Source organism: Pygocentrus nattereri, chromosome 3, assembly GCF_015220715.1.
Source record: "Pygocentrus nattereri isolate fPygNat1 chromosome 3, fPygNat1.pri, whole genome shotgun sequence".
Taxonomy (NCBI): domain Eukaryota; kingdom Metazoa; phylum Chordata; class Actinopteri; order Characiformes; family Serrasalmidae; genus Pygocentrus; species Pygocentrus nattereri.
In genome coordinates, this window is record NC_051213.1 from 25,983,954 (window position 1) to 25,996,033 (window position 12,080).

Below are 12,080 nucleotides of genomic sequence, written 5' to 3' on the forward strand. Positions count from 1 at the left end.
ATTGCATATGGGTAAATGTTCTTTTATTTTGAATAGGTACTCCAACAGAGGAAGAAATGGCTAGCTCTGTGTTACCCCAACAGGAACTATGGGGAGGGAGTAATGCAGGAGGACCTGACATACAAGAAGGATAGACAAATGCAACACACTGTAACCCACCCTCCCCGGTCACACCTACACTAATGACATCATACACTAATCCATCATAACAGCAGTAGCAGTAACTATCCTTGTCTTACTGGAAGCATGACGCCTACCAAAAGCCCTTTGCACTCCTCACAGCAGCAGTCTGTGGCAGACATCATAATATAAAAGAGATCAGGTTCCCTGCTGCTTTTGAATAGTAAATGAAATGGCAAATGTTCTGCACTCTAACTCACGATGGGATTATTACATTTGCAATTAAACAAGATGATTCACCATAGTGCGCACTCTGAACGCTCCTTTTGTAGAATGTGTGCTGATATGGATAAAGTCAGATGGGCTCTCTAGATTAAAAATGAATTATACAAGCTCTGGTCAGTTTTAGGAGAACTAGGAAATGGGTGGTTATCCAGTGGGTGGGGTTCACTGCAGACATGAAGAGATAAAGGCACGTCTATATTTCATTTGAATATCTGCAAAACAGTGAGCCTTTACACAGTAATGATCTCTTACGACGAAGACTCCATTTCCCATGGTTCCATTTCAAAACCTCTTTCTGCTTATCTCGTGCTCGAGTGATCTAAATCTGCTAAAGCGCTGCCTGCTGTGTTTTTCACACCTGTTTTGGGACAAACCCCGCCCCCGTCCATAAGGACTGGCTAGTACGTTCCAAACTCCTGCGTCACGATTAGCTAGCAGTTTATATTCCTTTCAGTCCGCCCAGAAACAGCCAATCATAGCTAAGTGGGGCGGGGCCGATCGTAAAACGGGTGGAAAAGAAAAGGCAGAGAGTGAGGCAGGCGAAGCTCAATGATACGACGAGGGCGAACCAGGATGCTAACACACTACGAAGAAGGCATCTTTACATAGCAAGTATTACATTTCTTTGACCGAAACACATCCTTCTACCATGTGTACCTGAGCAGGATATTGACGAACCAATCTATTGAACGTTTGCGTGCTCGCTCTCTCTCTCTCTCTCTCTCTCTCTCTCTCTCTCTCTCTCTCTCTCAAAGCCTGCAGCGTTCTTTAAATCTAATGATGATCATAGATAGACACATGCAAACCGTCTCTGCGAAATGCTGTTATAAGCGGCTGGTTGATGTAATCTTGTCCTTTGAGGCAGTCGGCCGGTGGCCATATGAGACAGTGCTTTAGGCTTTATTACCTGAGCATTTTTAATCCCCATATTATTATGCAGGAGTGTAGCCCAGTTCACTACGTTCAGTTTAGACATGCGATTTAGAGAGTCTTAAAGCTTATCCATGGGTTTATGTGGATTGCTTTGCTAATTGGATACTGATTCAGGAGGCTAATCGGTCACTTTAATCGCCTTTCATCGTAGGGTGATGGATTTTTTTCGATTAACTTTCACAAACGCATGGCAGGTTCAAGCATAAGCAGAGCTCGTTTGCTCTTGTAAACTTCAGTACGAATTACCGTTTTATTGGGGGGGGGGGGCTCCATGAGCTAATTGCTACACGTGACATCAGTGTGTGCATTGGCAGGTTTGACGTGGCTGTCTTGATGCGGTGGCTAATTGAAGAGATCTGGTGGAGAGAGTCTGATGGCCTCAGTGGAGCTGCTGTGTCTAGATAAAGAAAGGCGAGATGGTCCAGACTGGGCTTCCAGTGCTGTGCACGTTCACCGGTCCCAAAGCGCAGGTGACGAAAGTCCATCCGAGCAGCATGGATGCAGTCCAAAAAGCAAGGCTGCTGTGTCAGAGCGCCGGTGTAATTCAGCCCCGAGGACAGCTCCCGTCAAGGGACTGCCTGGTAAGCACTGTCATCCACCGGTGGAGAAGGTCAGAGTGTGCTGTGACCAGGAGCTGGAGACCTCTTTCACTTACGTCGACGAAAATGTCAACCTGCGACTGGCCACCCCTGACAAGAGTGATGGCACACCCTGCCTGGGTTCCTCGAACGAGATGCATCTGGATGGACTCCATGAGCTCTCCTTGATGTCTGACCTGGCGTCTGAGAGCGTAGGAAGGCCGGTGGATTATGGCTTCATCAGTGCCGTCACGTTCCTAGTGGCCGGGATCATTCTGGTGATCATCTCCTACGCCGTGCCACGTGAAGTAAACGTGAACCCAGACAGCGTCTCGGCTCGAGAGATGGAAAGACTGGAGAGGGAAAGCGCCAGGGTAGGGGCGCACCTGGACAGGTGCGTTATCGCTGGCCTTTGCCTGCTCACTTTGGGCGGGGTGGTGCTCTCCACTCTGCTCATGGTGTCAATGTGGAAGGGGGAGATGTACAGGAGAAAGGCCTTCGCATACTCCAAGCACTCTACAAAATTATACGGCTCCATTAATCTTAGATCGAAGTCGAGCCCCGGGCGGTCGCCCTCACACAGCGTTGTTGAGGAGGAGAATGGCGAAAGCATTAGCTGACTATTATTTCTGTCTCTAAGCATTTATCCCAATCACTTCATCAAAACACAGACTTAACAACAGATCTGTAAAGGTTGTATTTTCATCACACTTTTAAAGTCTTATAATAGCCTGTAGTTTTTGACGTTTTTTTGACATTTTTAAACACATCTCTCAGTGTCATTTGCTTATGGAATATAACTCAGATATGCAATATCATACTGTCACTTTCATTTAACCAAGAGAATCATTTCCCCTTCTTTCCCTGCAAATTGTAACTAACTCGTCTTTTTGGGGGTCAGGGTAAGTTGGGGGTTTTAAGGCTGCACATAAAATCTGACAGTGGTTCCAACTAAACTCTGCCCACAATGGCACCTTTCAAATAAGTGAATATTGGCTCAGCAGTTGACATGTCAGTCTTATCTGCTGCTGTCCTGACAATCTTTCCCAACTCCTTATTCCTTTGTTCATTTTAAAGTGACATTTTAGCCTTAAAATCATCATGACACATCTTTGTCCAAAATGAGGGCTAGGTTTAGTGGTCTCAAGTAGTGACCCAGGCCCTAGATCTAGAGGAGCACCACAATCCAAGTGTCATAAGACCTACTTGGATATTTATGACCATAGAGTCTGCTGCTGGGTGTCTTTTCTCAGTCTAAACATTATATGCAAACACTGTATTTCGTAGCAAATATGATTCATGCAAAAAATTATACAGCTTGCCTGAAGAGCGTTCATTAATAATTCATGGGAATGGACAGCTGCTAAATGTCTTGGTTGTTTTGAGGGGTTTTTGTTCCATTAATTTGAGTATGTTTTCCCAAATGATTACCACATGATATGTAAATCACAGTGTAGTGTGCAAAAGCAAGTCACATAAGCGTTATGCTGCATGCATTTCATTAATGAATATTATCTTCACTCATGTTACATTAAAATTACACAACTGAATGTAAACATTAATGTATATCAACATGCATTTTCTTTACCTTAATCAGTGAACCTGATGTAACGTCTGTAACATAAAAGATGACTAAAACATGTTTGGTCGATGTATGCTTCATTTCTTGACATAACAATATACATAAAAATAAATATTGCAACATCTTCTACAGAGATGACACCTCTGCACATTTCAATGCAGTTAATGTTCATTTGCTAAATTTAAAATAGGCCTGTGCAAATGTTATGGCACATTTATAAGTAAAGTTTTTATTTTTTCCCAATATTTTAAACTCAGTTTAATTGCACTTTGAGAATTTGAGACTATTGATTCTTTCTATAAACAGTACTGAAACGAGGGGTGCTTAGTAGTTAGCTGGCCGCTAAATTTCTGTCATACACTGCTGCTTTTGCCCGGCCTTTGTTAAGATTGTAATGTAAGAAACAGCAGAATATAGAGAACAAGTCATAAACTGTACATGAAAATCTACTGTACTAAATATTATGCTTAGCACATTTCCAATTTACTTTCACTCTCATGTGGATGAAATGTATCTGGATTTAGCTTTTATTCTTGGCACATACTTGTTGCATCAAATGAATATAAATAATTAATGCCATGTCTAATTATGGTCACTTCTAAACCCTGTTTACTAGGTCACTGTGATTAACATAATGAAAATGACAATAACATGAACGAAAAGTCAAATCACTTCCTTAGAATTCCTCACCTCTCTTCTGCATAATGCTTGAAACATACTTGATAACACCTAATCAGCCACTGCTGAAGCTGAAGTGTTTACAGTAGAAGGTCAGCTATATAGCCTGTCCAGGGCTATAGGGGTGAAGACCTCCCGAGTAAGGACACAGATGAGCTTTTGACTCTGAATGGCACACTTGCACTGACCTCATGCCAACTTCCATCCAACATCAGCCGCTGTATGGAAACACACACAACTGAATTTATTCCAGAATTTTAAAGACACAATAGTAAACCATAGCCATGTGAAAAAGAAACCATCAAAGGTTATACAAAAAAAGCTAAAAGACCATTATTTTCACTATAATGTTCTCCTTGAATATTACAAACGGCCTTGTGTAGTATAATTATATCATTTTACTGTACTTTAGATTGCACTATAAGGCAAAAATAAAACATTGTGTTTAGTAGCACATGCTTTTCAGGGAGATGTTTACAGTACGCTGAATTCACCTCATGAGTTGCTTGCTTTGCAATGACAAATGATGCAAATGTTTTCTTTTTTAAAATGCCATTGTGATAACTATTGTTCATTTGTGTAATTCAAGCTTTTATGCTGAAGCACTTATTATCCAGTGCAAACATAATGGACTTTTTTGTGTGGGAAGTTGTGTAGTCATTTCTAGGCTAACCAAGAGATCAGCACAAGAAAATCTGTAGCTGATGTTAAGCTCTATGAGCAAAGACTCCCAAGGCTTTGCTCCCTTACCTGATTTATGCCTGAGCACTAAAGCATGCTTACTAGCCTGTGGAAAGTTTCCAGACATATTGATTCATCAGGCGAGCAATACGCAGGCATAGTTTGAGGGTCTTGACCTCAGCTTGGCCTGCGTTTGCTGCAATTACGTCAGGGTATTTTTAGCGAGTATGCCCTGTGGACATTTGGATGGCCTACCAGAGCTTATTTACGTTAGTGCCAGTGTCTTCTTGTAATGTAAATTAAATCCTCAAAGCTCTTTCTCCAAAGTGGATCTATGCAAGGCTGCATTTTACATTAGCACCCAGCTGCCTGCAGTTTCACAATTACTGTTCCACTCTATTACCTTGGAGCATTTGTCATCATAAAGCGCAACACAGGTATTTTAAATAGGCCCATGTGGATTTTGACTAAACGGTCCTACTTTTTTTCTGGTTTAAGGCTTCCTGCAGAAGTTGGAAGAAGGTTGGAAATCAGCTTAATGTCCTCCAGTCCAAAGTTCAATCATTATAAAATATACATGAGCACTTAGGTAACTTCTACGAACGATGTTAAAGTTGTAAAGTATTGCACAGTATAAATAGCCGAAGTGTAAGTCATCGTTAGAGAAAAACAGCACCATGAAGTGTAGAGTTTACATCTAATTTCTTAAAATCCACGTCTGTGCCAATGCAGGAGATATATTACACTTAGTCATAATAGACATACCATACCACCATGCAAGTCTGAGGCAAGCTGTCCATGTTTTAAACAGGTGTCAGAGGACTCCATCCAGAAACATGCCATGGAAGAAATCAAGCGATGGTGCTGACATACGGTAATAATGTTAAATAATCATTTAGCTGTGGGGTTTCTCTCTGATGTCGCAGCTGAACGAAAGCTTTCAGTCTGTTTGCCGCTTACCTCACTGCACTGAATAGGCTTCTTTGTACAGCTCCAGGCCTGAATGCTGAAGCTGGCACATGCCTCCATTTCTGGGCTGATTAGATTAGCCTATAAGGAAGACATGGCAGTTAGCAGGACAGCTCACAGCTGTGACACAAGAAGCATTAAACAAATGAAGTCCATTTTATGATTACTGCTTACTCTTTGCTCAAGCTCCCACAACTGTTGTACACGTGGCTTCACAAAATTCATATTTCGAGTGGATGTGATACGGCATTGTCTCAATTCCAGAAAACCAGTAGTAGCTGAAAATATGGCTTATATTGATATATTGATATTTTCTCACACACACACACACACAGACACACACACACACATACACACACATAAACATGCATATATATATATATATATATATGCATGTTTCTTAGAGCATTCAACGTTATACAGGTAAAGTATTTGAAACGAAATATGTATAGTGTTCTGAACTAATGTTGTAACCACAAGCTAATATGTTTGCCCCAAGCTACATGCATCATATTCTCCCAATACAGCACTATTAAATCCTGCATCCTAAGTATGTATAAGTACGTTCCAGATTATTTGATTACACTAAAATCCCTCACATTACTTTGAGCAATGACTTTAAATACTCACTGAAGCTTTTGAATACTACAACAATGAGCCTATAAAGAAGCTACTGCACCAGAATCCGAAGAGTTCAGTTAATCCCAGATAGCAAGCATATATATCGGGGCACTGGCTTGATAAGGGTGGCACCCCACATTTTATGCCACTGCTGGCCCACCCCAGACCCCCCTGATTACTGTCCTGCATAGCTCTAACTACTTTTTAATATCCTCGAACCGATTTTAAATACACATGTCTTTTATTTTGGAAAATAAACTAAGACAAGTACTAGAAACAACTGATTTAATTAATAAATAAATAAAACTGGTCCTAATCTTAAATGATTTTGCTGAAAGTGTTGCTGTGGGCACTGTGCTATATTATTCAAAAATGACTAGAATGAGCCATGAAAAGTGGCATGTTGTCCAGTTCTCTGCCTAACCCCCGGTGGGCCACCTGGAAACTGCTCCACTATCCTCTTGCTATCTGGTATCTCTTCTTCTCAAAAACGAACAAATATGAAACACTGACATAAACAGGTTTTTAACTGCCTAATGAATCATATCATGTTATCATGTCTGTTGAGCAGGGGCTTCACTAAACTGTGGTTGGTAGTGACAACTGGATTTGGCCAGTGCTACCTTAGATTCTTCATATTGAAAGCCCCTTCAAATACTAGCAAAAGCACTGTAGGGCCGTGCTGGAATCTTATTTAATCCTGAGTTTATTAATTGTTTGTAATTGTTGTAATTCCCATTAATACCACATGGCGGCAGCATCAGCTCTAAAATGTAGAGGAGTTGCAGGCCGATGGACTTACATGTGAATTTCATGGCACAGTCCAGGCAAATTCTGAGTGTAAGGAGGTGAGGTCTGTAGACCACGTGCTTTGCCTATACATGAATAAAGAATATTATCCAATATTTTTTGTGATCAAAACAAACGTGTTCTAGCAAATTAACAAATAACTATATCAATAAATAAAATAACTTCGTTTTTGTATATTGTTCTTTCCTCTCATAGATTCTAAGGCTAAATGGATGCCAACATAGTACAAATGCATGGACCTCTCATGCCATACAAGTGCACAGGCTTTATTTAGGATCACTTGTATTGGTCAATGCACATTTTCCATCGAGTGTTACTGTCTAATCGTCGAACCCTCAAGAGACTAGAAGAAAAAGGTGTTGAATTATTTATTCATGCTGATGGTTCTTCAAGGTTAGGTTAGAAGCCTTCCAGGCTGTGCAAGAATGGTTTGCTCTTTAATCTTCTAGACTTTCTATTATAAATCCAAAGAATTACTATTAAGTAAACATAACCAGTTATTCAGTAAATACTATGAAACCAGTATGTATGTTAAGTAGTTAAGAGATTGAGGAACTCAAGTATGAGCCAAGGTTTAAGGTGTTAATATAATAATGTAATGATAATGGTGCTTATAGTGTTTATATATCATGCTTGCACTTATGTTCGCAGCTCTGTTGCCTTGTCATGCTTTGTTTAGCAGCAATGTCGACAAGGTTCGCTCAGCGCTTATGAGCTACTGGGCCCAGCCCCCCAGACAACCGACTGTTTGCGGGAATCACTTTTGTGCGATTGTATCTGAGTTCCTCTAAGGTTTCTTGGACCTGATGTACTGCATCATCATCACTCCTAACCTTGGCCTATAGGGCTCCACTTTCTGTTGCTGACTATAATTACTGATGGAGACAGGGAGGGATGGACACATGTGGTTGGACAAATACACACCAAGCAAACTAAGCTAGAGAGAAAGTGAAAGGAAAATGTTCAGACAAATGTTCTACATGAACGGAAGCAAAAAAGAGAACAAAGCAGCTGAACGTTGAATGGATGGCTATGGACTGACATTATGGATGGTCTATTGAGTGGAGATAGGATGCGCACTAATGACCCCTTAATAGATACGCTATTCTTACCTATCCCTCCTCAAGCCAGTTAAGAACATCTGGAGCTGCTGAGGATGCTTTTCCACAAGTTTCTCCTGTCAGTGCTTCACGAAAAGAGCTTGAGTGTGGGCACTGCAGTGTGCTGTTGAAGTTAATGTACCCAGCAACAGATTCAATTAGCCACTGGGGAAAATGATAGTTGGAGGTCACATGTTATTGTCTAAATACTGTAAGCAGGAAGGAGTTTTTAGACTATATTCCAGTAACACTTTATATTAAAGGTACGTGATCTGCCAGTAATTAAGGCATTTAGTAATGAATAATTAATCAGAAAGTTATGAGTCATTAATGTCATGAATAAGCTACATATTAACAACTATTAGATTAAATTACTCCACATTAATTAATGCAAATACTAATGAATGTTGTTAATTAAGCTGTTAATTAAGCATGCGAAAAGCAAGTTAGTACAAATTGGGCTGCTGTTAGAAGCTCTTTTGGTTTCATTGTATTCATGTAATTTATACTATCACCTATAACACTCTGCTGTCTCATACTTTTACAACATAAATGTAAAGTGTTGTGTTTATTTAGTTTGTTTACAGAAAACGTTTGGAAAATATAAAGGTATTTCCCATTATACATCTGATTTTAATTGTTATGTCTAATATATATATATATATATATATATATATATATATATATATATATATATATATATATATATATATATATTATAATTGAAACAGCAACTTGGAATGAAACTCAACTGTTATTGCAGCTATATTGCTTCGCCAGTAGGTGGTAGCAATTGCAGTTGTCAAGCAGCCATAGAGCTTTGAGTAAATATTTCTATTAAGCCGTTTGAGACAAGTGAAAGGAAAGCACTTTTGTCCAACATGAAAGCATTTTTCTTACTTTTACAGGTGAGATATTAATACGCGTACTGGATTCTACACACAATTTGCATCGCAGATATAATGTTTATATGTGGTTCTGCCTGAGTGTTGTGGATGTCGTGCGTCACGTCTTTTCAGACTACCGTGTAAAACATACAGATGCATCTGTGGTAAAAAAGAACATTTTCAGAAGCTGTTATCTCTGAAATTGTTGTAAAGTCGCTATATTAAACATTTGACTTGGTGCTGAATATTTGCAGTAAACCTCCTTGGGGTTCAGAGTAGTAAGAATGTTGTGTTTCTCAGAATCATCGTGTGATCCTATTAACTTTGTGGCGTCAGACACGTCTTTTTCTGTTTGTTTAAAAGTATAAAGGTGTACATGTTGATTTTAGCCTGTGTAGTTCATTTGTTATTCCTCCTGTTACAGGGACTCTTATTCTGAAGAGCTGTGTGCAATGTGGCAGTGCCTCACAGTGTCTAGCAGCATACAGACCGAGAGCGTAAGAGTGCGCGCTAAGGGCCAGTCTAGAGCTGTATCCTCCTTTTTTTTGGACACCATTCTGAGTTTTTAAGTAAAGCTGAATTGTGGACTCGATGCTCAACTTGTCTGAAGTTATTGGTGGGCTGAATTCGAATGTCACTCCCTTGGGTCAAGAGATAAACTGCTGAAACTATAACTGCGGCGTGTTGTTCAAAAGCTCCACTCGATTCGCATCTCAGATCCTCACAGCAACATCCCAACATCTAATGCAAAATCTTAGAAGTCCTAGAAGAGTAGAAACTCTTACTGCAGCAAAATGGAGACAAACTCCCTATTAATACCATTCATTTCAGAATGAATAGATGTCTACAAACTTTTGGACATATATTTTATTAACAGAACATCCACTGTCATATTAGTTGCGTCGGCGTCCCATGGGGAGGTATAAACATTCATTAGCCATGTTTACATGCAGCCTAATAATCCGTTAATAATCCGACTAATAGCTCACTTGGAACAGAATAGGTCCATGTAAACACCTTAATCGGAACAGACTAATCCGATTGAGATCATTCGGAATACAGTTTCTATCCGATTGAACCAGGTGGGTAAACCTGTAAATAATCCGTTAAATAGAAGAATAATAGCCGTGTAAACGCCTGAATCCGAATACACTCCAATCGGATCGTGTAAGTATGTTCTGCGCATGCGCGTCATAGCGTAGGGTTATACTCTTAGCGTTAAAAGACGGCGGCGGGACGGACGTCCAGCTTCTGTGTCTCAGAGCACGACGTGTTCCTCTCGCTTTAGAAGTACATGTGAAGAACTTTTTCTGACGTTAGTTTAAAGCAGTTAAAAACTCAAGCGCGTCAACTGGAAACTCACGTCAGGCCGACTGGACCTCACGTGATGCTCGCTGTCCTGGTAACGTTCACTCTAAGCCCTGCTCCACGCATGCGCGTCATTTTGCATCGGATTAAATGTAAACGAAGATTTTCATCAGACTGTTGAATAGAGTGAGAATAAACACCTCAGTCTGAATCTGTAATCCTATTGTATTCAATCGGATTGGCAAAAATCTTTGCATGTAAACACAGCCATTGTGTGCGTAACTGAAAGGAAGAAAGCTGAACCCACACCAGCCGGACTTAATGAATGCACATGCTGTCTCAGATTGTATGCATATAAAGTAGAAGGCCCAAGACACAAAGTTAATTGATACTTAAAAAACCTGGCCAGACTTAATGGATCTGAATTTATTGTGCAGTATAATTGAGAATAATTTTATTCCACTAGCTCAATTCACTGATTAGTATTTATAATTGCTTTTCAAAGACTGCAAGCTTCTTAATTTTTTTTTTTTGCTTGTATTGATCATTTAGTCCCAGTCTTCTGTCATCATATTGCAGCTCTAAGAGTACCTGATGGTGAAAACTATTCAGACAGTCTGTAGGATGAACCAAATAGGTCCGAATAGAGAAGGGTGAGTGTACTTGTAGGATGATGTGGAGGAATGACAGGTGTTTGGTATTCAGGACACTGCAGCCCCGGCTGTCTCTCCTCCGGTTTGTTTGCTCCAGACTCGTTTAGAACTATGAGTGAGTCATCGAAGTGAAGGTAGAGGCTGAGGTGGCTACCTCTAACCCTCTCATTAGATTAATACGCCATTGCTCTGTTTATCGATATAAATAAAAGGATCCATCCACATGATTCTTCCGGGAGGGGGTTCTTCTTCATCATCATTCGCTCCTAGGCTCAAGGTTAGCTCGAGGCGTGCCAGGAAGAGAGCTATGGGGTGGGTGGGTGGCTGGGTGGAGGATGTATAAACAAATCTCTATCCTGACAGGTGTCCTCTTTGCCAAGGTTTGTCTAGGGCTGCTGCTGGAACAGGAGGTGGGGGGGTGCTGTGAATGAGGATGACGTGATCCTCTCTCTTCCAGCCAATAAAAGAGAGTGGCCAAGCAAGATCCAGCTCTGTACGTGCTGTCAAATTCAATAAGGTAGTGCTTTAATGTTTTCTTTTAATCAACCAAATTGCATTATACACTGCCGGCCTACTCTCTCCACAGCATACTACCCAGAGAAGAGAAAAGAGAAGAGGAGAGGGAGAAGAGAGGGGACCAGGGGGCAGACGGGACACCCTGCTCCTGTCCCACTGTAGCCACGACAGCTGTGATGTCAGGTTAAAGAAATCTTTTTGAGAGGTCATACGTGTCTGAATGTAAGCCAAATGTGTGTCATCCTCCCAGCCTCTCTCTTCCTCTGTCCTCTACAATGAGTGATGGGCAACGTATGACTTACAGAGAGCAAGTTAATAGTGATCTGCTAATAACTTCAATTGTGTGCCTGCACGTGACT

The 12,080-nt window shown here is 40.7% G+C and overlaps 1 protein-coding gene across 3 annotated transcripts; it reads left to right on the forward strand.

Annotated features, from left to right (window-relative positions):
• The first annotated feature begins 876 nt into the window (after positions 1-876).
• Positions 877-3,558, forward strand: LOC108434179 (transmembrane protein 74). Of its 3 annotated transcripts, none has more exons than XM_017709138.2 (2): positions 877-1,013; positions 1,653-3,558. In XM_017709138.2, the coding sequence occupies exon 2, from the start codon at positions 1,712-1,714 to the stop codon at positions 2,534-2,536; it is 825 nt and encodes a 274-aa protein (XP_017564627.1). In that variant the 5' UTR covers positions 877-1,013; positions 1,653-1,711; the 3' UTR covers positions 2,537-3,558. The 3 variants fall into 3 exon arrangements, with proteins under 3 accessions (XP_017564627.1, XP_017564629.1, XP_017564628.1); XM_017709140.2 differs by having other exon boundaries at positions 905-1,017; positions 1,638-3,558; XM_017709139.2 differs by having other exon boundaries at positions 905-1,017.
• Positions 3,559-12,080: the final 8,522 nt, after the last annotated feature.

Bases quoted from the DNA above. Each gene is read 5' to 3' on its own strand.
- LOC108434179 (XM_017709138.2), top strand. From the start codon at position 1,712: ATGGCCTCAGTGGAGCTGCTGTGTCTAGATAAAGAAAGGCGAGATGGT.